The sequence below is a fragment of the Mauremys mutica genome, chromosome 3 (genome assembly GCF_020497125.1).
Source record: "Mauremys mutica isolate MM-2020 ecotype Southern chromosome 3, ASM2049712v1, whole genome shotgun sequence".
NCBI classification, from domain to species: Eukaryota; Metazoa; Chordata; order Testudines; family Geoemydidae; genus Mauremys; species Mauremys mutica.
The window spans coordinates 177655179-177682230 of NC_059074.1; the positions used below are offsets into that span (position 1 = coordinate 177655179).

The following is a 27052-nucleotide window of genomic DNA, read 5'->3' on the forward strand; positions in this document are numbered from 1 at the left end:
TTGATTAATCATGATTTTTTTTATCGCAGTTAATTTTTTAAATTAATCACTTGAGTTAACTGCGATTAATTGACAGCCCTAGTTCTTCGTTGTACACCCAGACTGGGAGATATACTTTCTGTTAAACCAAGAGGTCTCCTTTAAACCTATTCTCACAACACTCAAAACTTAGGGCTTGTCTTCACTACTGGGGTAAGTTGACTTAAGTTACGCTACTCCAGCTACGTGAATAATGTAGCTGGAGTTGACATAGCTTAGGCTGATTTACCCCAGTCTCTTCACTGCGCTGCGTCGACAGGAGACGCTCTCCAGTTGATTTATCTTATTCTTTTCGAGGAACTGGAGTACTGGAGTTGACCAGAGAGCACTCTGTCATCGATTTAGTGGGCCTTCACTAGACCCGCTAAATCGACACCCACTGCATCGATTGTAGCTGTGGCAATCTCCCCGGTAGTGAAGACAAACCCTTACACTTTGTTTTTGAGGCTTATCATTCTAGAAACTTAATCGCAATTGCACATATTTCCTTAACAGTATAACACTGGGTGGTTTTTGCAGTGTTCCACATAGATAGCTTTGGAACTGAGGAAATGTGTTGATGTAAAATGAAATCAAAAACAGTGTCTAAGATGTGCCTTGCATTCAAAGCAGGAACACGTACAGCCCGTGTCATGCAGTTAAGGTCTGTCGGGCAGCCATCTCGGGTACCATAAAACGGTAAGGGGTAACAAGGAGGTTTCCACTGCAGCAAACAGTCACTTGACAACAAGACCCCTGAGTTTTGGGAGAACCTCTTTGAAGCATAGGAAATGGAAAGTGGTCTAGTCAGGTCTAGAATATCCCAACACTTCAGCTGCCTATTACCATAGCATGGGCTTCAGGGAGAAGCTGACCAGAAGATACTGTGTTCCTGGATCCACCCTTAATGACAGAGGTTGTAGGAAAAGGCTGGCTGACCAGAAGACAAGTTCCCTGCCTTAGAAAGTGGGAGGAAAAAGCTAAGGTGAAGGAGACAGAAAACCAGAGAAGATGGGGAGGGAAAGCTTGGGGTTACCTGCTTTGTTTACTTCGGATCAGAGGAAGAAAAGAACTTTTATCCCCATGCTAATATATTTAGTGCTGATCTTTCAAGCAGTATAATAAAAATGGTGTCAAGATCATGTTATAATTCTGCCTAAGAAACAAAACCTTACACTGCAAAAATCTACATTTATAAGTTACACTTTCACAATAGAGATTGCACTACAGTACTTGTATGAGGTGAACTGAAAAATACTATTTCTTTTGTTTATATTTTTACAGTGCAAATATTTGGAATAAAAAATAATAATGTAAAGTGAACACAGTACACTTTAGTCTATAAGGTGCCACAGGATTCTTTGCTGCTTTTACAGAACCAGACTAACACGGCTACCTCTCTGATACAGTACACTTTGTATTCTGTTTTGTAATAGAAATCAATATATTTGAAAATGTAGAAAAACATCCACAAATATTTAATAAATTTCAATTGGTATTCTATTGTTTAACAGTGTGATTACTCGCAATTAATTTTTGTAATTGCAGTTAATTTTTTTGAGTTAATCATGTGAGTTAACTCCGATTAATCAACAGCCCTAGATATTGTGGTTATCGACTATTTGTCTTTGGTATAAGAAACCTAATGGGTTTACAGGTTTAAAAATAAACACTTTACGAACCAATGCACTTCCAAACATGTAGACTGTTATATCAGCTAACACAGGTATATACTGCACATACGTGTAGCATGCTTGGAATGCCCTTTCAAATGCCTTTTTGTTACTGCGGAAACCCACTAAAAATAAACTGTAAAAAAGAAAATGAAAATAAATACATCCATAAGGTATTGTATATCTAGCTAGTTAGAGGTCCAATTCTGCCCTCACTGAAGTCAATGGCAAAATGCCCAGTTGATCTTTGATGCTGGGGGATTGGGGCCTCATTGCAGCCATTACCCAGTTGCTGCACCACTGGCAGTAGCAAATGCTCCTGTTATTGTTCCAATGTGATCTCAACTCCAACCAGCAATAGTTAACTGGTAAGTACTTGTGTGTTCTTGCAGTAGCCAAAGATATCAATGCAGAAATAGTTACATCTCAGTCAGCTAATAAGCAATTTAAATGCATCCTTACTCAGTCTCAGCCATTCCCATCTGTCTTCCCATTTGTCAATCATTTCTTTTCTCTTCTCTGTCAACTGCAATAACTTTTCCTTGATCTGAGTTTAAGAGAATGGAGCAATGTTACATAAGCACCAAATAACTCAACACCACCAGCCATGCTGTATAAGCCAGGGGTGGCCAAACTTTTTGGCCTAAGGGCCACATATGGCTATGGAAATTGTATGGCGGGCCAGGAATGCTCATGAAATTGGGGGTTGGGTTGCGGGAGGGCTCTGGCTGGGGGTGTGGGCTGAGGATGAGGGGTTGGGGGTTCAGGAGGGTGCTCTGGGCTGAGACTGAGGGGTTTGGAGAGCGGGAGAGGGATCAGGGCTGGGGCAGGGGCACGGGAAGAGGTCAGGGGACCAGGCGCCGGGCGGCGCTTACCTCAAGCAGCTCCCAGAAACAGCGACATGTCCCCACTCTGGCTCGTACCCAGAGGTGCAGCCAGTCAGCTCTGCGTGCTGCCCTGTCCGCAGGCTCCGCCCCTGCAGCTCCCATTGTCTGTGGTTCCTGGCCAATGGGAGCTGCGGGGGCAGTACATGGGGAGGGGGCAGCGTGTGGAGCTCACTGGCTGCCCCTATGCATAGGAGCTGTAGGGGGGACATGCTGCTGCTTCTGGGAGTCGTGCGGAGTGGAGCAAGATCCCTTGGAAGGGAGAAAAGTAAATATGGCAGGCGACCAGCTTGGCTTAACAGTGAAATCCTTGCTCGTCTTAAACACAAAAAAACAGCTTACAAGAAGTGGAAGACTGGACAAATAACCAGGGAGGAGTATAAAAGTATTGCTCAGGCATGCAGGTGTGAAATTAGGAAGGCCAAATCACACTTGGAGTTGCAGCTAGCCGGAGATGTTAGGAGTAACAAGAAGGGTTTCTTTAGGTATGTTAGCAACAGGAAGAAAGTCAAGGAAAGTGTGGGCCCCTTGCTAAATGAGGGAGGGATCCTAGTGACGGAGGATGTGGAGAAAGCTAGTGTACTCAATGCTTTTTTTGCCTCTGTCTTCACAGACAAGGTCACCTCCCAGACAGCTGCACTCTGCAGCACGGTATGGGGAGGAGGTGACCAGCTCTCTGTGGAGAAAGAAGTAGTTCGGGACTATTTGGGAAAGCTGGATGAGCACAAGTCCATGGGGCCGGATGCGCTGCATCCGAGGGTGCTACAGGAGTTGGCCGATGAGATTGCAGAGCCATTGGCCATTATCTTTGAAAAATCATGGCGATCGGGGGAGGTCCCGGATGACTGGAAAAAAGCTAATGTAGTGCCCATCTTTAAAAAAGGGAAGAAGGAAGATCCAGGGAACTACAGGCCAGTCAGTCTCACCTCAGTCCCTGTAAAAATCATGGAACAGGTCCTCAAGGAATCAATCCTGAACCACTTAAAGGAGGGGAAAGTGATCAGGAACAGTCAGCATGGATTCACCAAGGGCAAGTCATGCCTGACTAACCTAATTGCCTTCTATGATGAGACCGGCTCTGTGGATGAGGGGAAAGCAGTGGATGTGCTATTTCTGGACTTTAGCAAAGCTTTTGATACAGTCTCCCACAGTATTCTTGCCAGCAAGTTAAAGAAGTATGGGCTGGATGAATGGACGGTAAGGTGGATAGAAAACTGGCTAGATGGTCGGGCTCAACGGGTAGTGATCAATGGTTCCATGTCTAGTTGGCAGCCGGTATCAAGTGGAGTGCCCCAAGGGTCGGTTTTATTCAATATCTTCATTAACGATCTGGAGGATGGTGTGGACTGCACCCTTAGCAAGTTTGCAGATGACACTAAACTGGGAGGAGTGGTTGATACGCTGGAGGGTAGGGATAGGATACAGAGGGACCTAGACAAATTAGAGGATTGGGCCAAAAGAAATATGATGAGGTTCAACAAGGACAAGTGCAGAGTCCTGCACTTAGGACGGAAGAATCCCATGCACTGCTACAGACTAGGGACAGAATGGCTGGGCAGCAGTTCTGCAGAAAAGGACCTAGGGGTTACGGTGGACGAAAAGCTGAATATGAGTCAACAGTGTGCCCTTGTTGCCAAGAAGGCTAATGGCATTTTGGGTTGTATAAGTAGAGGCATTTCCAGCAGATCGAGGGATGTGATCATTCCCCTCTACTCAGCACTGGTGAGGCCTCATTTGGAGTACTGTGTCCAGTTTTGGGCCCCACACTACAAGAAGGATGTGGATAAATTGGAGAGAGTCCAGCGGAGGGCAACAAAAATGATTAGGGGGCTGGAGCACATGACTTATGAGGAGAGGCTGAGGGAACTGGGATTGTTTAGCCTGCAGAAGAGAAGAATGAGGGGGGATTTGATAGCTGCTTTCAACTACCTGAAAGGGGGTTCCAAAGAGGATGGATCTAGACTGTTCTCAGTGGTAGAAGATGACAGAACAAGGAGTAATGGTCTCAAGTTGCAGAGGGGGAGGTTTAGGTTGGATATTAGGAAAAACTTTTTCACTAGTAGGGTGGTGAAGAACTGGAATGGGTTACCTAGGGAGGTAGTGGAATCTCCTTCCTTAGAGGTTTTTAAGGTCAGGCTTGACAAAGCCCTGGCTGGGATGATTTAGTTGGGTTTGGTCCTGCTTTGAGCAGGGGGTTGGACTAGATGACCTCCTGAGGTCCCTTCCAACCCTGAGATTCTATGATTCTATGATACCCCGCTCCCCAGCTGGAGCACCAGAGTGGGGCAAGCCTCGGACCCCACTTCCAGGCAGAAGCTCGAGGGCCAGATTAAAATGTCTGGAGGGCCGGATGCGGCCCCTGGACCATAGTTTGCCCACCCCTGGTATAAGCTGTTACCACAAACAAAAGCCGCTGACTTTCAGAAACAGGATACACTGTGCAAAACCATGAGTGGGGAATTTAAAATTAAACTTAATGGAAGTGGGTGCAGTTGCTTACTGTCAGCAGTAACCCTTGGTGAGGACACACTGATGTTCTGAATCCTGATTGTAAGTACAATATTGCAGTTAAAATACAGCATTTGCATGACTTGAGATAACATTTACTTTAAAACTACAACATGTAGATTAATTAGTAAGAAATATAAACTGGACCTGGCTTATTTTTGCCAATCCAGTCTGCATTTTGTTAACTGTTACCAGGATACAAGAGGGGCAACCACTTTTTTCTAGCACATAATCCACATTACTTAACCCATGGACATTACTACATGTTAGCAGCAGTCTATATTGACAACAGTCAAATCCACTGACACACCTACATGAACCCCACATTGTTCTCAACAAGAACATTGGTTGGAAAAGCCTCTCCAGTTGCCTACTAAATGCCTCCTTGAGGAGACTGCACTGTGTTTATCTGTAATGCTGACACAGAAATCATCGATTCCCTGGATAGACAGTAACTTTGCTATAAAATAAGGCTCCCCCCACAACCAAAGGTGGCAGGGAAGAATTGAGGGTTGTGCGTCTTTCCTTAGGCTTAGGGCCTCCCTAACTGGATCCCAAACTGACCAGGATAAATTAAGAATAAAATCCAGGGTTTAAGCACTAGGGAGTCAGAGATTTCTCCCTTATGACTTCAGGACAGGACACTTTTCCCCTTAACATTCCACCACCCACAAGCTAGAGATTGTTCTTGCACAGCGAGGCACAAAACCACTCCTACTCCTTCAAGTAGACTCTGTAATACATCACTCCCCTTGGTTTTGACAACACTCAAGGCTGCCCTTTTTGCTCTTAGGTTTCATCATCCCAACAGTGCACATCCCTCCTCCACATCAGGACTGAGAGTGCCACTTCTGCATGTTACCTGGACCAAAAGGTAAGTTTAGGTGCCAAACTGGGGACTCTAATACTGATCCCCCACATGGATATACAAAGTGGTACCGCTGAACTGACCACAGATTAGAAATAATACAGTAATCTCACCAATACAAGTGCAATGGACCCTAAAGTAATGCAGTCATTATAAAGGAACACCTCATTAATCAGCAGATTACACAATGCAAGCCTTCTCTAACCGAAACAAAATCCATAGTTCAGCTGCACTGCAGCTTTTGTATACTCAGCAGGCAGAGTACCTCCTCTGATGCATAGTGTTTCCTTGCCAGAAGAGATTTGCCAAGCTCGATGCACGTAGTAAAGCTGTCGTTACGGGCGTCAATTTCTGCTTTGATACCCTGGTGATTGTTCATTAGTAATTCAACCGATGAAACATCCCTAAAATGACAAATTGTGCTTTAGAAATGTATACTCCAAAATTAATGGTACCACATAGTTGTTCTTTTAAACAAATAAGCTACAACAGAAATGCACAATATAGAATTTATTAATTCCCAGTTTGTCATTATACACAAGAGGCAAGATGGTACTCAGCCTCTGCGTGATGTGCATGACTGGGGGCAGGATACAAGGAGCGTCCCCCTTACACATCTATATCGTGGTCAGTACTAAGAGTAAGTACTATGTGAAACTAGTGTTGCTACTAGTGCTTGCCTCTCCAAACTGGGAGAGACGAGGCAGCCCCACTCCCCTTCTGCACTGGAACTAGACAGCACTTCCTCTCCACATGTGGCACATGGCTCCTGGAGCCTGCACTGTGGCTGTGCCTTATAGGCACAAGGAATCTAAATGCATCTAACAGCCCTTAAATCTAACAAGAAAGAGCCAAGAATGACCATTCAGTAGATATTCGATGAAATGACCATTCAAGAGAGTATAATTTGTCTTCTTGAAATCAACAGGCTGAAAGAGAAGGGGCATATAAAAGAGAAGGGGCATAAGGGATTGATGATGAATTGATATGGCTACACGGATTTTTTAAGCTATTCACCTATTTATTTTCTTTAAACAAAAAAGCAACAACTGCATTAAGATGGAACAACTTTGATCTGAAACAGACATGAAGTGAGCGAAGGGCTGTGACATTAACTCCTTAATCCTATGCTTTACTCTAGAGGCTGTATGAGAAAGAGCTGTAATTGTCCGGCTATGCCGGAAGGACAGGAGCTGTGATCCCTGTAAGCTGTGCGCTTTGGCGGCTATTGGCTGCCCAGGAGAGATTCAAATGACGCCCAGCTGGTTAGTGGAGCACTCACAGGTGGTAGCATGTGTTCAGGTGCCCCTAACCCATGCTGCTCCATCCTGCAGCTGCTCCCCTCCCAGACCCTCCTTCTAGCTGTGCAGAGCGAGGATGGGGTGGGGTGGGGAAGGACAGTGATGTCAAGGTGTTCCCCTCCCTCCCGACCCCTATAGCCGATCTCCGCAGAGCAGGGCAGAGGGGACACAGCCTGGCTAGGACTCTGCCATAAATGGTGAGTGACTGAGTACCTTTCTTAAAGAGACACTGCACTGTTTCTGAGATTTCCCCAGCAGTCAGCTCACACAGACTCTCTCTCTCCAACCCCTTCCCCCCGCCCATCTTCACAGAGCAGGGGAGGGAAGACAACAGGGCTCAGGACAGAGCAGGAGAGCTTTCAGTGAGTGTCTTAAAGAGACAGCACACACAGTGTCTCTCAGAAATGTCCCCAGCAGCCAGCGCACACACTGTATCTCTCTCTCTCTCACACACACACACACACACACACACACACACACACGTCTCTGTGCCGCGCGCACACACACACACACACACACACACACACACTGACTCTCTTTCACACTCACCTCCCAACACATACTTGTATCATGGTTGTTGTTATTTCTTGGTACTTCCTGCAATGCACATATATTCTCTAATTTTATTCTTTCAAAGTGTGTTATTTTAGTGTTTTGACTCGTCTATGCATTTCATAATTTTTATTTCTCTTGTACTTAAATTTAATTCTTTGAGCAGTGAGTTTTAAAATGACTAACCTGTCCTGGCTGGAGTAATTATCCCTATGGTAACTTTTAAAAAATATATATTATATCTAAGTTTTTTGTTTCACTGGTGGCGCACATCTGCACATACCTTGGTGCACATAACAAAATTTATTCTGCACATGGATGGAAAAAATTAGAGGGAACATTGGACAGGAGACACTGAATGGGGTTTAAACAGGCCGCAACTTTATTCCTAAATGTCAGGGAGTACCTGGCAAATACAAGTGTACAGTGCAGGTAATTCCATAAGCAGTTATATATGGGGGGGAGTGGGAATTGCAGCTGTCAGCCCCCCCCCCACCTTTTTACCCACCCTGTTCTACAGCTAACTCGCTGCTGTGACCCCACCTGCCCCCTCAAATGAGGATTAAGGGGGAGCTCGGCTCCCTTTTGTACCAGTCACAGGAGTCCTGAATCCCCCCATTTCTACTCCTTTAAAGAATACTGCCTTTGAATCCTTTGTCAATCCATTTTATCTGATCACAGTATTCCTTCCCTATGGAGTACCTGCGCTGGACATCCAGACCGTGATTACATAATAAGTTGTGACATCACAGCCTCCTCGCCATTTCATGTCTGCCCAAACTAAGCCCCCAACCTACTGTGGGGAAGGCGAACCCCACCCCACCTCACCTCACTTTGGCCAATCTAGCAGCGAGGAAAAAAATTCCTTTCCAGCACCCCAAGAAAGGACTGATCAGTGTAATACCCACAGTGGATCATGAGGAGACCTGGTATTGAACTACTCCCATGGAGGGTGGAGGCGGCTTTGCCTGGTTCGGGGAAAAGAGGGCTTTTCCTGCACCAGTGTGGACATGAGTAGCCCCCCACCTTCCAGTCATCTGGGGGATTGGCAGGGGAGAAATGGGTCTGAATCCCCATGCTGATCTGCTCTGAAGCTGCCATAGCGAGTTATTCTCTGTCCATCTAGCCCTTAACAGGGCCACTCTTCTTTTCCTACGAGCCAGACAATGGCCCATACCACTTAATATGCAGTGAGGTCACCCTTCCAGAGTACTGAAATCTTTCTTTTTTACTAGTTCTCTCCAGCCAGCTCTGCAGCTCCTTCCATCTGTCAGTCAGCATAGCTGCCATTCCTAATTGTGGCCAGAATGCCACCCACTGCCTGCTTTTCCTCTGTCTATATGGACAGGTTGATTAGACAGCCATTTTATTTCACTTGGTTGGAGGGATCTAAATTATCTAGATAACCTTGGTCCCATTATCTTGGCTCAGTCCTTTAAACAGGCTGCTATATTCCTCAGCAAAAGTAGCAGCCTTACCATAATAATATTATAATATTCCATTGCAGATGTTCACATTACCTTGGCTTCTCTTGGGCTTCGATCTGCCGGATAACATCTTCCATCCAGAGCATGAGATCACGAACCATGCTGAAGAAACGAAATTTATCTCCTGTATCCACCAGTCTAACCCTGCGTCCCTCACAGGCGTCCAGCAATGCTTTCCATGCTTCCAGGACCTCGTTCTCCCGCTTCTGGATGTCGTCAGCCTTGTCCCCAGCATAGGCAGCCTGAAGGCGTGCAGCGTCCTCTTGCAGCTGTCTCACCTAATGTGTTTAAAAAGCAAACAACAAAACTGCAGCTTAGCTCGTGTATGCTTTTTAGTCAAAACAATCCACAGTGTCAGGAAATTTCAGATGCCAATTTATGTTTTGAGTTTCTCCTCAAAGTCTTTTGTAAGTTGCAAGTTTTCAGAGTTGGAACTTTGTATTGTGAAAGCCTCACTCCTGGTATCCTGTCAGCCTTTCACTTTAGAACTTCTCAGACCTAGAGAAGTAGAGACCTCTGGTTAACAAGCCTCAGAAGAAAAACACATCAATTCACTGTTGCCCACATCTCGCGTGATCATTTACGCCAGTGCAAAATGATTAATAGATTTTAAGGCCAGAAGGGTTCATTATGATCATCAAGTCTGACCTCCTGCATAACACAGGTCATAGAATTTCATCCAATAATTCCTGCATCAAGCCCAGAGCGTCTGGCTGAAATAGAGCATATCTTTTAGAAAGACAGCCAGTCTGGATTAAAGACTTCAAGTGATGGGGAACCCATCACATCCCTAGGTAAGTTGTTCCAATAATTAGTTATCCTCACTTAAAAATTTGAACCTTATTTCCAGTCTGAACGTGTCTATTTTCATCTTTCAGTCACTGGATCTTGTCATGCCTTTGTATGCTGGACTAAAGAGCCTACTACTAACAAAAATCTCTTCCCCATATAGGACTTTGTAGATTGTTAAAAAGTGACTTGATCACATTCTCTTGGATAAACTAAACTGATTGACCTTCCCAAGTCTCTACTACAAAACATATTTTCCAGATGTCAAATCATTCTTGTGGCTCTGTTCTAAATCTTTTTCAATTTTTCCAACATCCTTTTGGAAGAACTACACACTGTATTCCAGTAATGGCCTCCCTAATGCAGCATATAGAGGTTACATATCTCCCTACTCCTAGTTGATACTCCCTCGCGTATGCTTCCAAGGACTATGTTAAACCTCTTAGCCACAGCATTACACTGGGCTCTCATGTTCAGTTAGTCATCCACCATGACTCTCAAATCATTTCAGAGACAATACTTTCCAGGATAGGAAAAGTAGGATAGGATAATCTCCTATCCTGGATAAGTGACCTAATTTCTAGGTACAAAACCATTTTCAGAACATGATGATAGTGTGTTACATCCACTTTGCACTCCCTTTGCAGTAGTGTAAATGACTACTCAAGTTGCAGGGCCATTGTGAATTGGCCCAGACGCTCCAAACAATGAAGAAAAACACTACTTCATAGCAACTGAGTTCACTTGCATTTCTCCCATTTGAAATATTCATGTTAAAAACAGCTGTATGCCTTAGTGGGGATTATAATTCCTAGTGTGATATATTAATAGCTATTCTCTCTTTTGCCTATTTAATATACCTGTCTTAAGAAAATACATGTTTTTAATTGTAGTTTTGACATTTCAGATTGTTTAAATGTTTAATGAATTAAACACTCTGACAGTTACTGCATTTTGAACTCTACTAATCTTTATATTGTGCACGCGTAAGTACAGAACGTGGAATAAATTCAAATCGGAATGAGCTCATCGTGTCCATCATCTGGAACAGTTTCTGAATTTTAGGGGTGAAATGTTCAAAAGCACTTGGCCTTGGCCTAACTCTGCTCCCATAGAAGTCAATGGGAGTTTTACCATTTTAAAATGTCCTAATTTACTATTTCCAGAAACTAACACAAGAAGCAATATTGGTGAAGTTATAATATCCAAATGCATAACAAAAATAGCTATTTGGTAGACTAACTGCATTTAAAGATCTAAGGTCTTTATCAGCCACTACAAACAAGAATACCAAGCATGAGAAAATCTGGAGAGGATTAAGGAATTTTCTTTAATTTTTGCTTCCCCTCCCCCCCCCCGCATACAATTTGGAACATCTGTCCTTCCACTGGACAGTTTATTTTGTGCAATGTTCACAAATGGAGCATATATGGGCACTGGGGCATAGAAAATTTCAGTGGTGACTTTTTAGTATAATTACTACTAACCTTCCCAAGATTGTGTTAAGAGCACAGAAAAAGCTAAAATCTGTGTTTATATATTAGCACTGATATACAAAAAAAAACTTGATAGATTTAATACCAGCTCAATGCCTCACTGAAACTGCTTTAATAGGTGTTCTATTTAATGCAAATTAACCTTTTTTCTTCCTAATTTATCTTCCAACTGCATAAACCAGACAACGTAATGCTGGCGCTACTATATATGCCTATCTGAAACAGGTCCTCTGGGAAGTCAGATTGAGCAACCTATCTATCCAACAATCCTCCCTTCCATCCATGTTTTTATATTGGTACGCAGCACCCCAGTATTAATGGGAAATGTATGGCTAACGCCTTTAGCTGGGGTTGAAAAATCTTACCTTCAATACCTGTCATCATAGGCAATATACAAGCCCTTTGACTTTATGATTTCTTTTCTAATCAAGCGCATCAGATGACAAATTTTCAGTAAACAATTATCTGTATTTACAGAAGGCTGTGGACTTCTAGACACTAACAGAGCTACACTAGATAATTAGAGAAGCAAATTACAAATACAAGTAGTAAAATAAGCCACATGATGTTAGTCACATAGAAATGTTTTTGACTAGCAATCCACAATCTTGTCTCTCAGCACTTGGTGGCAGATACCTGATGTTATCCCAGATTCCTAAATCCAGACACACACTGAAAAGTTGCTTGCATAATACACACCTGGGTGCCTAAAGCCTGAATATCATGTTCAAACGTTGTGTGCATCCTCTGTAGTGCTTCCACTGTGTTTTGGTCTCTACCAAGTTCCTCAGGCAGTTTCTTGTGTTTATCTTGAATACGTCCAAAGATCTCCTTGGCATCATGGTAAAATTTGTGTAGTTCATAAGAGGCTGCTAGAATCTGTGTTCTTGTGTCAATGAGCTCCAAGAGGTCAGCCCATGCCTCATTGAGACCATCCTTCCACTCTGCAATGGTGGCTGCATCAGAGTGTCCAGAATTGATGAGCTCATCTGCCATGTGGTTAACAGTATCAACACGCTCCTGTCCAATGTTTCCAGTGTCTCGGGCAAATTCGCGGAATCGCTCTTGTAACATCTGAAATGTGAACAAAGAGCTGTAAATCAGCAGTGCCCAAGCTATATTTTTTTTACTTACGTCTATCATTGGGGATTGCAAATGTGATGGGTAGCACATGACTTTTTGAAATAAATTGTGTAAGATAACCAGGAATGCTATACTGGAGTGTCTTACATGCAATATAATTCACAAGCAGGAACCTGAAATAGTTTATGACAACTGTAAGAATCCCACAATATATCGCTTATGTTGTAGTAAAGAGCCAAAGAACATGCAAATGACCCAACAGCCTCAAAACTATAGTGCATATCAAATAAGCAAAACCTACCATTGATTTATATTACCCAGCTAGTATGTACAATTCCCAGAAAAATCAGATTTGTCTGCAGCTATAGCCAAATAACTTACTGTAACATGTTCATAATCCTGTCCCAGCTCGTGGGATCCTGCCACCACTTCCCTTTCAGCAATCCATTGCTCCAAGTCATCCACCTCACGATTGAGCTGGAATAGCCTGTGTCTCTCATCTAGTTTGCCCCTCCTCTCTTCAGCTAGATCCTTCAGGCCTGCATACAGCTTATCCACCTTGGACTGGCGCATACTGATACGCTCGCTGAAAAAAATCCCAAAGAACACTGAGTCACCACTGATTTTTTAAAAAACAAACATCCATCAGGGGTCAAAAAATCTAAGAAGAAAAATCACTGTTAGACTACCGTATTTTCCGGCGTATAAGACGACTGGGCGTATAAGACGACCCCCTAATTTTCCACTTAAAACATAGGTTTTGGCCTATACTCGCCGTATAAGACTACCCCCCCTTCCGAGGCTGAAGGACCCACCACCGAAGACCCGGTAGGGAACCGTCCAGTGAGTACACCCCCCACCCACGTCCTGCCCCCCCTCAGAAACTACAACCCATAACCCCCCCTGCCCTGCTCCTTGTCCCCTGACCACTCCTTCCCAAGACCCCCAACCCTAACTCCCCCCCAGGACCCCACCCCCTGCCAAACTTGCCCCGCTCCCTGTCCCCTGACTGCCCCAACTCCATCCACCACCATCCCAACAGACCCCAGGAATTCCCACGCGGCGCCGACCCAACCCCGCCTTCCCCATCCCCTGTCTGCCCCCCCAGAACCTCTGCCCGATCCAACCCCTCCTCCCCCGCCCCAGTCCCAGCCCTGGCCCTGGGCTCTTACCCCTGCCGGGGGCCAGGGTCGGAGCCGCAGCCGCGGGGCCCGGCTCCCCGGGCCCGGCCGACACCGGAGCCGGAGCCGCGGGGCCGGCTCCCCGGACCCGGCCGACGCCGCGGGGCCCGGCTCCCCGGGCCCGGCTGACACCGGGACCGGCGCCACAGCCGCGGGGCCGGCTCCCCGGGCCCGGCCGACACCGGAGCCGGAGCCGCGGGGCCCGTCTCCCCGGGCCCGGCTGACACCGGAGCCGGCGCCGCAGGTAAGCCGTCCCGCCCCCTCCCCCACACACCCGGCTTACCTGCCCACTCCTTTTTTCAGGCTTCCCGCGAACATTTGATTCGCGGGAAGCCGGGGAAGGGGAGGAGAAGGAGGGCGGAGCGTTCAGGGGAGCGGTGTCATCTATTAAGCCTGCTCGGATTGGCTGAGTCAGAGAGGCAGGCTATTACAACCTTTGCCAATCCGAGCAGGCTTTGTATGCATTAATGGCATACACCAGAGAGACACCTCCCAGGATTGGCTCAGCCGAAGCCTGTTTATATCCGGTGTATAAGACGACCCCCGATTTTTGGGGGTTGTTTTTTAGTTTAAAAAGTCGTCTTATAAGCCGGAAAATACGGTATTTAGCCCATAGAACACATGTCTCTGAAGTGACTAAAACTTTGCCTATAAACATTCAGACCAGATCCTTAGCTGGCCTAGCTCCATTAAAGTCACGGAGCAATGCCAATTACCTCAGCCAAGGACCTGGCCCACCATGCAAATACAGACCACACCCATTGCCTGTGGAAAATGTAAATGTGAACAAAGAACACCATTTACTGAGGTTAAGATCACACAATGGACTTGTCCTAGGACTGAGAGAAAGGACCTGAACTATCTCTCCCTTGGTTCTAGCAGTCAGAATTTCCTTCAGCACTGAAAGTTAATGCTAAATTAATGGTCAACAGCACTAACAGGTTTCTTCAGTCTAAGGCTCAATAATCCAAAGGAAACTAATATCATTTCCATTTATCAGATCTCTTGGATTTATTTCCTGTGAGCTGCATAACCCCCTTTAACGTTGTCTTTCCTCTGCCAAATATACAGGTCTACTATGTTATTGCAGTATTCAATCAGCTGAGCCATAAAAACTCAAAACTGACCACTAATGAGTGCTTTTAAATTATGTGGCACACACCCTTCCAATAGAGATGGAGACTGTCATCTCCAAGACTCTTCCAGCTCCAGCCAGACTAGGGTAGGTTAAATAAATTTGCCATAGAGCCAGCATATTGCCAATGGAGAATTCAGTCCTCGTGGCTATAACTACCATGGTAAAGTTACTTTTTTAAGCTCTCTTAGTGATACATAGCCTGAAATCAATCTCTGGTAAAGGTTAAAACTGAATTGTTTTCTCCTATAGTATGTAACTCTGGATTTAGCTAATCTTTTCCTGATAGCGTCCCTTCCATTCTCATTCCATTGAACCATGTGATCTAATAAAGTGGACTTAGCCACTTGGAGCCATCTTTGGAATAGCCTAAGAATCTCCTATTTCCTTCATTCCGAGGGCCATATTTCTTCATGTATTAACCTTCTGTCTTCATGAACAAGGCTTCCCTCCTTCTGAGAGGGACCAAGTGTAGAGGAGTTGGAAGTCTCCTGTGCCACAGGGCCCATTACAATCACTAAGACACCAGAGTATTCCAATACTAGCTTTACGAGCATGGTGCTTTTCCATGTGTGTTAAGAGTGAAAAGCTGGATGTGTAAGCATAGATACATTTTATAGTGAGTCAACATAGGAGATGTTGGTGTGTATTTGTAGAAGCAAGCCACACCCATAAAGTGGGAGGCTCTAGCTACAGAGAGGGGATGGCTAGTACAGACAGGAGATGCACTGATTCTGTGCCACCCTCAGCAGTCTCCAGAGACAAGTCTCTGTCATCCTTAGAAAGTAAAGCTGCTCTTCCTCACTAGAAACCCCAAGGTAGGGCGGTAACACCTCCATCCGGGGGCACTTCCACTGACATTCAAAAGTGAATGGGCTTGGGTGATTCTGACTCACTGGCCCAGTGCGCCCCGCTGATGTGCAATAGGAGGGAAGAAAGAGTATCTGGATTACTCCTCTCCTATACAAGCAGCATGATTGGATTCCTTTTTTCTACAGGAATGCATATGGAGGTATTATGGTTAATGCACCAGCCCATGCAATGTCCCTAACATGCCCAGTACTAATCAGTAGTTGTGTACCCTGATCCTGACCAAAGCATCAGCAAATTGCACCTTGCAGCCTGGTGCACTGATTCTCCCTGTGAAATTCCACCTTGACAAATATGCACCAAGACATACCCCTGTTGTCTGGCTAGGACAGAACTTGGCCCCACTTTGGACATGTTTTCCTGAGTTACTTACAATTTGTCTTAGTCTTTATCTTTCACAATGCATCAATGAAGTGATCTAATTGTCAAAAGCAGTTAAAAATCCAACTGTAAGGGAATACTAACCTTTCCGGATGATTGTCTGCAACCAAAGTTCTGCTAGTCTTGGAAAGCTGGTGCACTGTCTCAGCATAGTCTTCTACTGCCTGTTCCAAAATCTGGTGTTTCTTCAGCATGGACACTGCACTCTGTTCATCCTGTAACAGGGACAGAACAATACAGTCAGGTCCTCCCCTTTGGAGAAATACTCAGCAATGGCAACCTCACCAGGCTGGGTGAAATATGAGCAATCAACTTGACAGCAGTGTAAAAGATTTACAAAGGATTGCTCTCAAGTGCAACTTGAAGAAAAGTTGTTCTGACTATGGTATATAAATGTTAGTTAAACCGATGGTAAATGGTGTCCATACACAGTGACAAAACAAGTGAAAGGGTGAATACAATGACCCCTCTGGGATCCAGAGCAAGATTAGATCAGCTGTGCATCAAATATGTTGAATTTCCTTGACTGTGAAGAGCTTTGTGCATTTATAGAACATTGGTGATGTGTAGGGCCCATGACAACAGAAAAGATTTGTAACATATCACTGGTCAGGCTTTGCAATTACACCCTTGGTCAAAGATAAGAAATTCTAAGGATCTGGAAAAGGCTCCCCAAAAATGCCTGCAGTAATTTTCATCAAAACAGTATGCAGCTAAAATTAAGTGAAATAAAGCAGGGCTGACTATGTAACTGGAAATCACCTATAAGTGTTTCTCCCTTAAACATTCTGGTGGACTGATTGTTTGTGGTTTCATTTTTAAGATTTCTTTTATTTGTTATGCTTGGGAAACAAAGTAAAGCAAAACACTTGTTAGCTGAGCACTGAATGCCCCTGGAATCTGTTACATGGGTGTGAAATGGTTATTTATTGCCCTGGATCATTAAAAAAAAAAAAAAAACCCTATATAGCATACTCCCCTCCCTCCTCCCACCCCCAATACTGCAGAGAGGAAGGAATAGATTGTTTTCCCTTATGTGGTCTGATCCTGTTTGGATTTGACTACAATGGGAGCAGCAGCAGACCCTTAACAGAATGCCCTGGGTTCTGAAGTACTGGGCTAGATTCACCAGTACAGATTAGCTGTTTTACACTACTCCAGTGATGCAAAACACCTGGAAATTTTGGCTTACGAACATCCATTTGGTTCTGGTGACTCTGGCCCTATATCAGCAAACAGGAAAGTACATCTATGGCACACACCAAATGCAAAAACAAGGTTTCTTGTAAAGCACTAGTGTCGTGTGTTAGTGGTACAGTTATTGTCTGGTAATGCTGCACTCTTAACATGACCTGGTACTGCAAGACCAGTGTTCCATAGGAAAACAGTAACTCATGAGTAGCACTACCCAAACAGAGATTTCTTGTGGGATCTCATGTGTGAATTCAGTTCATTTATGTCCCCACTGTATTTGTGACGTATTAAATTACAGAATCAGAGAAACGTAGGGCTGAAAGGGACCTTAAGAGGTCACCGAGTCCAGTCACCTGTGCTGTGGCAGGACCAAGTATACCTAGACCGTCCCTGACAGGTGTTTGTCTAACCTGTTCTTAAAAAACCTCTAATGACAGGACTCCACAACCTCCCTTGGAAGCCTATTCCAAGGCTTAGCTATTCTTAAAGTTAAAAAGTTTGTCTTAATATCTAAACTAAATCTCTTTTGCTGCAGATTAAGCCCATTATTTCTTGATTTACCAATTCTCCAATTTGTCAAGGCCATTTTGAATTCTAATCCTGTCGTCCAAAGTGCTTGCAAACCTGTTTCACCATAAAGCTACTCACCTTGGCTTTCTCTTCTGACATCATATAGAGTTCCTGCTCACTCATCCACGCCTCAGCCTCTGCAGCATCGAAGTAATACTGCTGTGCTTTGTGAGACTCCTCCAGGCGTTTGTGGCGTTTCTCTGTCTCCTCAATTAGGAGTTTCCACAGCTGTTGCAAGTCTGCAAGTCTCTGCTGAAGCGCTTCAGCATTAAGGCTGCTGTCTGTAATAACATTTTGGTTCCTCTCAAAAATGTCATCGATACGAGGCTGATGTCCCTGGATTTCCTTCTGAAGTGTCTACATGGGAAAGCAACATATTAATTAGAAATAGCATCTGAACAAACTCTTACAAAATGAGGATGCCAGGCAGGGCTGTCACCTAAGGCAGAAGGGTAGCAGGCACAGCAATACACACCATAACAGTTTGTGCGGACAAGCTATGACTGCCTCCTGCATGAGTACACTGCAGGAAAGGGCTCCCTGAGTTCTCTCAGCCTTCAGCACATATGCACTGAAGCATCCATAGTTCAGCCCTAAGCACTTACAGCAAATGGACTCATTCCAAGTAGAGCCTCCTCAAACATTTTTCCTGGCAGATACTGGGTACCATTAATTAACAGGAACAGAAACAACTCTAACAGCAGCTACTTACCTGATTTTTCTTTATCAGTAGCTGCACAGTCTGGAGGTTATGTCCATGATCTGTAGATGTTGCTATAGGCATCCTCTCTCCAACCCACAGCTGAAAGAGAAATTTCAGAAAATCCCCATGAAACATCCATGATATTGATGGGAGAGGAGCTGGAGGCTGCGAGAGATGCCTTGGGAAATGCAATAGTCTAATGTGCTAGTGAGAGATTAATTCAGACAAGTCCCCTTGATGGGGCTGAGCATTTTCTAGCATTTGGGGAATGTGATTTGTACTCACAATTTCATCCTCCACATCCCGGTTGAACTGGTGGACCTCTTTGGAGGCCAGCAGATTTGTCTTCCTTTCAGTCAAGGGTTCCAGAAGCTCCAAAAATTTCTTCTGTACAATAAGGCGTTTGCCATCTACCTCATCAGTACTCTTGCCCTCCTGACTCAAAGCCTGGGCCTGGCTTTGCAGCTCCTCTACCTCCTTCTTACGAACATCCATTTGGTTCTCAAGCATCTAAGTAGGGGGGAAAGTGCCAAGAGAGCTTGAAAAACTGGGCATTCGTATAGATGCAATTTGCAAGATTAAAAAAAGTATCATTAGCTTCATAATCCTGGGCAAGAACAAAGGAGGAATCACAACAACTAGGAATTCACCATATTAATAATGACTGTGACATGTTTTGCAGTGACAGCATATGAAGTAGACTGGATCCATCTCCTGAGAGGGAGCGCCAGTGCATGGAAGCAGGATTAAGACCAGATTAACGGCTGAATTGCTGGACTCAGCATCACTGAAGTCAAGGGAGTTGTGCCTGCTTCCAAAAGTAGTGCATTTGGTCCCCAGTTCTTACTCTTTTACTAGTTGCTCACAGCTTAACTCTACTCCAAAACTGCTCAGTGTAACAGCAGATGCAGAGTCACTTTGCTCACTGCTGTAATTACTGGGAATCAGGAAGCCACTCACACATGGGGTGGGGAGGGCAGCCAGTTACTGGAGGATCCCCACAGGGAAAGAAATTATCAACAGGAGGGGAAGAACTGGGGAGGAAGAGGATAGATTGCACTGAGAGATGTGGGGATGGGGTATCTAATGGCTGCTGCTTTCCCTTAAAAGAAGAAGGGACAAACAGGAAGAAAGAAGAACAAATTAAATCTTAATCTAAACTGAAAGGGTCCTTTATCTGTTCCTTGGTACGCTTACAACTAGGGTTGCCAACTGTCTAATTGCAGAAATCCAAACACCCTTGCCCCACCCCCTTCCCCCAAACCCTGCCCTTTCCTGAGGCCTGTCCCCACTCACTCCAGCCCCCCTCCCTCCGTTGCTCACTCTCCTCCACCCTCATTCACTTTCACCAGGCTGGGGCAGGGCGTTGAGGTGCGGGCCCTGGGATGGGGCCAAGGGGTTCAGCGTGTGGGAGGGGGCTCCAGGCTGAGCCTGGGGCAGGAGGTTGGGGTGTAGGAGGGGATCGGGGTATAGGCTCTGGGAGGGGGCCCAGGGCTGGGGTGAAGGAAGGGGTTTGTGGTGAGGACTCTGGGAGAGAGTTTGGGTGTGAGAGCGGGTTCCGATCTGTGGCAGGAGGTTTGGTGTGTGGGCTCTGGGAGGAAGTTTGGGTGCAGGAGGGGGCTGGGGCAGAGGTGCGGAGGGGGTTTAGGGTGCAGGCTCCGGCCGGGCAGCATTTACCTCAGGCGGCTCCCGTAAGCGGCGGCATGTCTGGCAGTGGCTCCTAGGCTCATGGGTGGCTCTGCCCCTTCCTGCAAGCACCGCCCCCACAGCTCCCATTGGCTGCAGTTCCTGCTTCCCAGCAAATGGGAGCTGCAGAGTTGGTGATCGGGCAGTGCGCAGAGACTCCACTGGGCGCGCCTCCTAGGAGCCACTGGGACATGCCAGCTGCTTCTAGGAGCAGCGTAGAGCCAGGGAGAGTAGGGAACCTGCCTTAGCCCTGCTGGACTTTTAGTAGCTTAAAATCTCTCTGACTGGCTTCAGTAGCCTCTGGGAGATCGATCCCAATTCCGGGAGACTCCCGCCCAAACTAGGTGGGTTGGCAACCCTACTTACAATTGCCTTTCCTTCTATTCTATTCTAGACTCACTGCTCAGTTTGTTTACCTGTTGTTTTTTCAACAGGATGTTGACACTGGTGAGATCTTTTCCGTAGTCATCAGACTGTATCTGACTCTCCAAGCTCTTCAGCCATTTATCCAAATCAGCACAACTCTGTGTGAAAAGCTCAGCCTTATTCGCATCAAAGAGTCGCTGAGCCTTGGTTTGGGTAGTAGATTCGAGCTCCTCCCACATTTGATGCAGGCCTGTCAGCTTTTCTTTCACTACGGTTTCAGTCTCTGGTTTCTCTGCAATGAGCTGCATCCCTTCCTGCAAAGCACATAGCAAACATAATGACATTAGGGAAGAGCATTAAAGGTCTGTCAAAATTACATCTCAATTATTCTTTTCAAAACAAAGACTCCACAGTCCCGCCACTTCCACAAGGAGCAAGGTTCCTGTACCCAAGGTCTGGGAGGATCTGGAAGGGTGGAGAGGGCCGACTGCATACCTTGCTCCCCTCCTTCATTTAGACCCTTTGAAAGTCCCTTCTCATTGCGGGTTCTGCAGGGATCCGGATCTGTTTTTGTGGGGCTGGGACGTGCTCACCCACAAACATGTGGGACAAAGTGGAGCAAGTTATTGAAAAACAAACCTGCCGTAACTTGCGCAGGATCTTCACGATACTGTGGAACATTTGGGGAATAGGGAGACCAAGGGTAATGCTGGCAGAGGGAGTACAGTGCAGTATGACTGTGCTATCAAGATGCTGCGGTAGAGGATGGGTGTTGCCAGGCAACTATACCTTGCCCCCACTGGCTCCCTCCTAAAGTCACCAGCTTTACGGTGCTGAGCCCCTAGCTTCTTTTGTATGCTAGTTCTCCTTCCAATGGGAACAACAACATATAGGGAAGCAGGTGCCCTATATTTAAGGAAACCACCAACAGAGTGCTTGGACTTTAAAATATTTCTTCATTTGGAAAGACTTTCTCCAGTTTGAGAGACATATCCTCTATTTAAAAGTATGCTTATACCCCTAGAACTGGTAATCTCTCTCAATACGGAACAAGCTTTGTAATGCTGACCTCTGTACACAACACTGCACATTTAATACAAAACAAATCCCGATAAGAATACAATGTTTTGCAATTGTGGTTCAACATACAACTTTGGTGCAGGTATTTTATCCTTTGTTGCAATCTGACTTTTCCGGGACAGAGGATGGGAACACACTAGCATCGCTAAAAAGGTACTGCTGAGAGCAGTGTTTCAGTTACACCGATGAAAACTATTACTGTTGCAAAACACAGAAAAACCACTAATGGGATACAAAGAGTGCCAAACTGGGAAGGAAATGAGCAATTATGCTAACTTACAGTGAACAGAAACCCATTGTCAGAGCTAAAGATGAGAATTTCTTAATGTTCCAGTGTTCTTGCTTTCAAACAAGAAAGCAGAAAAAATAGTACAGCATATTAAAGCCATTAAAATCACCTGATCTAGCTCAGTGGAGATGTTATTTGTTCACAAAACAAGCTGAGCTTTAACTTCTCACATGAGGTTTGTTTTCTGTTTAGTATTGTGATTATACTACAAAACAGTGACAGTCAGAATGGCACCACGGGGTTATATAGTTATTTTCTTTCCATGATCCATGTAGTTACTGTGTACGGTTTATAAATCAAAATGATGATTTTTGTACTTTTCAACTCTGGCATCTGAAAATCAACTTGTGTCTTCCTCCTTACATCATTACAAGTAAGGATGACTTGGCAATTCGACGGAATTGGCAAACTGGCTAGTGCATGCACTACAAAAACCTGGATATCTTAAACTGACAGAAAATTTCAAAAAGATTAGATTGATGAGAAATAGAACAGAATGGACTGGATTACACAGAGGATGAAACAGACAGAGATAGCCACAAAGAAACTGGACAGACTTGCTTTTCATAACTGTATTTGGTCAGCAATGATAAAAACTTTTTTTGGTCTAAATTGAATAGATGATCAAAGACAATAGAGGTTTCACCTGTTGAGTAAAGAGAAGCCATTTTTACTGTCATTTCTCTGAAGACAACCATGATTTTAAAAAAGGAGAAGTTTATAAAATGTTCTTTATTTACCTTTTCAATTTTCTCCAGCCATTCTTTGTTGGATGCAAGTTCTGCCATAAATGCCTGGTGTTTTAGCCATTTACTGTGCAGATTCCTTGCTTCGTCATAAGACATATCCTGGGCTGTGAGCATCTTCTCATTGATCCAGAGTGACAGCTGAAAAAATGTGAAAAAGAATATGACTGTTTGAGATTTTTTGAACAGTCCGTAGTACGGAATCAGAGGTGGGTAGAACGTTTGAGGGTATTCAGAAGCAGGGTTTAGGCTGGCCCATTCCAAAGATAGAGGCAAGAAGTTTGGATCAGATCTGGGAGCTGTTTGAAGCCAGGATTCTTGCCTGGGGCAATCTCTATTAAATGTAAACAACATCTACAATATACATATAACCAACATTTCTATTATATGGTATGGGCCTAATCCAAAGCCTAATGAAGAAACTGTAGAAACTCCCATTGACTCCAATGAGCTTTGGCTCTGGCCCTGTGTGTGTTTAATACTTGCAGTAGATCAAAACACCTCTGTCTCTTTCAGACTGTACTTGATTGACACTTGGGAAAACCATCTTCCCTGCCTGTTTACATTCTCTCACCATGCCCCTGTCATGAAAACTCAACATCTCTAACATTTTAACAGGGTATTCAAAGTGACTACTCCATCCAATGTGTTATTGGCACTACTACACAGGCCATCCCTCGGTGCAGTGATAAAGGGCCCAACCCTATCTCCATTGAAGTCAACTACAAAGCTCCCACTGAATTCAATGGAAGCTGGGTCAGGCACAAGCATTCGTTATTGGTAACATCGACAGTATGTTTCCTCTATTTCTCTGTAGGCAGAAGTCTGACTCACATGCCACCAATACAGTCTTAAAAGATTCTCTTAGAAATGTCCTACTTAGAACCCTGACCCTATATTAGGATACTGTAGAGTGGACCCCCATCTGCGTGAAGTCCCACTGACATCAATGTGACTTTACACAAGTGCAGAGATCTACATTAGTAAATCTGCATTGAATCAGAAGTTCTATTCCTACACCTATATCAAAGCAGCGTTTTACAAAGAAGTTTTTGTTGGAACTTCACATTATGTCTATGTCACGCTCATTATATGAATACACATGCGCACGCGCACACAATATTCATTTATACTATACTAAATTAGATCTATTTCTTTGTCTAATTTTCACTAGCTTCTTTAATACTCAAGGACTATTTCTTTCTTTTTTTCAAAATGTTGTTTCCAAATATTCATTAAACATACTCCTGTAATTCAAACAAAACCAGAATTCCATTCCCCTTCATATAAATACAGTTCATTCCTTTTTGCTTTGATTGTCCTGAAATATATCAACAATGAAAATTTTCATATCAAAACTGAAGAAACAAGTAAAAATTTAAAACTATCCTTTTGGCCAATAGCAGAAGTAGTGAGAAATAGCAAAAACAATGCTTGCTACTAACACTAAAAAAAAAAATAAAAAAAATCTTTCCTCTGTTAAAGCTCACATCTGAGTGGTCTCATTCATACATGGCCATTTTTGGTTTTTTTTTAATTATGAAGAAATGCAGCACAGAACACTTACAAAAGCTCATGAGAAGATGCACATTCTGCATCTTTAGAGTCACCATCCAAGAGGAATATATGTAAACAAAACCTAAGCTTTGCTACTAATGAGGCCAATTCTGCAATATGCACCATTCTACAAATAAAACACTATGTGAGCTAGGGTAGTGGAACAGATCAGGAAAGTTTGTCAGATCACTACTACTCATTCAGAGTTCTTGGACAACAAAGTCCATTTACAATTCATGAACATTTTTAAAAGGTCATTAAAGAGCATGGTTAATCTTTGTAAAAATAGAAATCATATAAACAGAGTCAGAAAAATTACTCATCTGATCTTTTTACTGAATCTAACTAAACAACAATGCCCATCTTAACACAGCTATTATAGGTCTAAGGGGGTTACAGGGGAAGGAACATATGGACTCTGAAAGTTTAACAGTCAGAGTCCATATTAAGAAATACGTTATTATATAGTTCTAAATCAGTAATTGTACACTTAACTTTCCAGAAAAGAGATATGTGTTACACTCTAGTAATTACAGTGCTTGTCTCCCACTTGTCTGTTTTCTCTCAATGGCAATATTAACCCCATCTGGGGATCCTGAAGTGCTTCACAAAGGAATGGATCGTTATCCCTGCTTTACAGATGGGATAAACTGAGGCACATCAAAGAGAAGTGTCATACAGCCAGTGGTAGTAAGGCATAAAACCCAGATTTCTGACTCCCAGTTCCCTGTTTACCTCTTCTGACTCACAAAGGAGCTCCAAGCAAGGATTTTTAGGCATCAGCATTAAAAGCTTGTCTTTGAAACTAGCAGTGACAGGTATTGGTTGCTGCAAGCCAGCATTTTCTGTACTGATATAGACACAATGATGTTTAAGCAGCAGTTCATTCCCAGAGATACTGCCTTGGAAAAAAAAGATGTATGTATTCTAGTAAGGCTAAATCTTTGTCCTACTGAGATCAGTGGGAGTTTTGCCATTGGCTTCATTGGTCCTTAATGCCAAAGGGAGCTGGGTACTAGATATTCTCCCACTTATTGCACCTCTGTCTCATAACACAGTTTCCATCATTGACTCTTGGGAAATGAAATTATTTTCCTTACTCTTCCCAGACACTGTAAATATGCAGATTGCCAAAGCTTATCTGGAAGTGCAAGGTTCATAAACGTCTAAAACTTATGACAAAACCTGCTGGCACTAAATGAACAGATGGAGCACATCTGACATGTGGAATCCAGCCAAAACCTTCTTTAACTCTGACTTCTCAAGAGAAATCAGACCAGAAAGTGCTGGGACTTCTAAGCATTAACAGTGGAAATTCAGCTTTACAAAACTCTTCAGGGGTAGGCTACCTAGGAACGAGGATATAAAGGAAACGAAATGGCAAAATTAAGCTTTCAAGGCACAAAATTCAGGAATTCTACCATTATCTGCTAGGATTTCACTGGTGTCATACTTTAATTTCATTCATTCAGTAGATTTATTTGAGACATCCATGTTTATGAATGGGAGAGAGAGACATGAAGAATGATGCCCAGTTAGTAACAGCGTAGCAGTATACCTGGCTGCTAAAAAAGAAAACCTGTTGCCCTGTCCGCTCCCTATAGGCTGAGCTGTCCCTATGAGCATTATCCTGTTTTCTTCCTGTGCTCCACTGAGTCATGGAAAGGAAGAACTGTGTGCCATGGGCTGGACTCAGCACAGTGCCACTGCTAAATTGGGTGACTAATCGTGAGACTGATAGTACTGTGAAAGGAACGGACTATTCAAAAAACTTTGTTAGGTTACTGTTGACAGTGATGAAATGGGATACATCTGTAACTGGCGGTATGCAGGGAAGATAAGGGATCAACTGGGGACATTGGAAGTTAGAAGCAGATGACTGGGGATCAGATCAGGTCTCCTAACCCAGTCTTAGCCCCATGTTGGGAACAACATGGAGCAGCATCACTTCAGGGGAAGCTCTGGGAGGCAGTGTATTTCAGGAAGACACAAAGCCTCCAGGAGCACTAGAGAGCGTGGGGTGAGGGGTGTACATGCTGAACTATCCCTTCATTGTGTTCACCTCTCTGTCCTTGAGAAACTCCATAGCTGCTGAAGAGAGTGCAGGGTGGGGGTGAGGAATAGCTCTGTCTCCTCTTCACCCTTCAGGATGGCTTCTGCACTAGGGGAGCTAAGACGGAATGATCATTGTGCTCCAGCACATTCTAACAGGCTGAGCTAGACCTAAGAGAGATTTTGTATGAACACTAATGTAAAATCCAAATTCCTGTTGGCCAGGTGTAGGTTTAGAATCTGGAGAGCACATCAACATTCACACAAAGGCCAAAGGCCAGAGAACCAGATGGATCTTTGTGATTATTAATACTCTGTAGGAGGGAAGAACAAACTGCCAATACCAGCAGAATTTTTATTAATTTGTAATTTTTTTTATTAATAGGGTAATACTATTTGGGCCAAAATTCATGGCTATACAAGAAAATGCCACTCAGTTGTGGGCTTGCATGAATGCAGCTGCACTGCCTTCAGTAAACATCATTTGTTCAGGTTATGAATATTTTGTATGTTTCTCCTATGGAATGAGCAATTATTTCTAACTATTGTACAACACCATCTTTGTGGCTTGTGTTCTGCATTA

At 44.1% G+C, this 27052-nt stretch overlaps 1 protein-coding gene across 1 annotated transcript in view; it reads right to left on the reverse strand.

The window, feature by feature from the left end:
- SPTBN1 (spectrin beta, non-erythrocytic 1) overlaps positions 1-27052 on the reverse strand; it is a 201031-nt gene that overhangs the window by 20729 nt on the left and 153250 nt on the right. The window contains exons 19-29 of the mRNA XM_045008632.1: positions 22855-23001; positions 20796-21059; positions 18979-19203; positions 18703-18792; positions 18069-18347; positions 16311-16441; positions 13041-13245; positions 12276-12650; positions 9325-9569; positions 6217-6355; positions 2154-2238 (exon numbers count right to left, since the gene is read on the reverse strand). Coding sequence (XP_044864567.1) covers positions 2154-2238; positions 6217-6355; positions 9325-9569; positions 12276-12650; positions 13041-13245; positions 16311-16441; positions 18069-18347; positions 18703-18792; positions 18979-19203; positions 20796-21059; positions 22855-23001 — 2185 coding nt within the window. The remainder of the gene's footprint in view (positions 1-2153; positions 2239-6216; positions 6356-9324; positions 9570-12275; positions 12651-13040; positions 13246-16310; positions 16442-18068; positions 18348-18702; positions 18793-18978; positions 19204-20795; positions 21060-22854; positions 23002-27052) is intronic.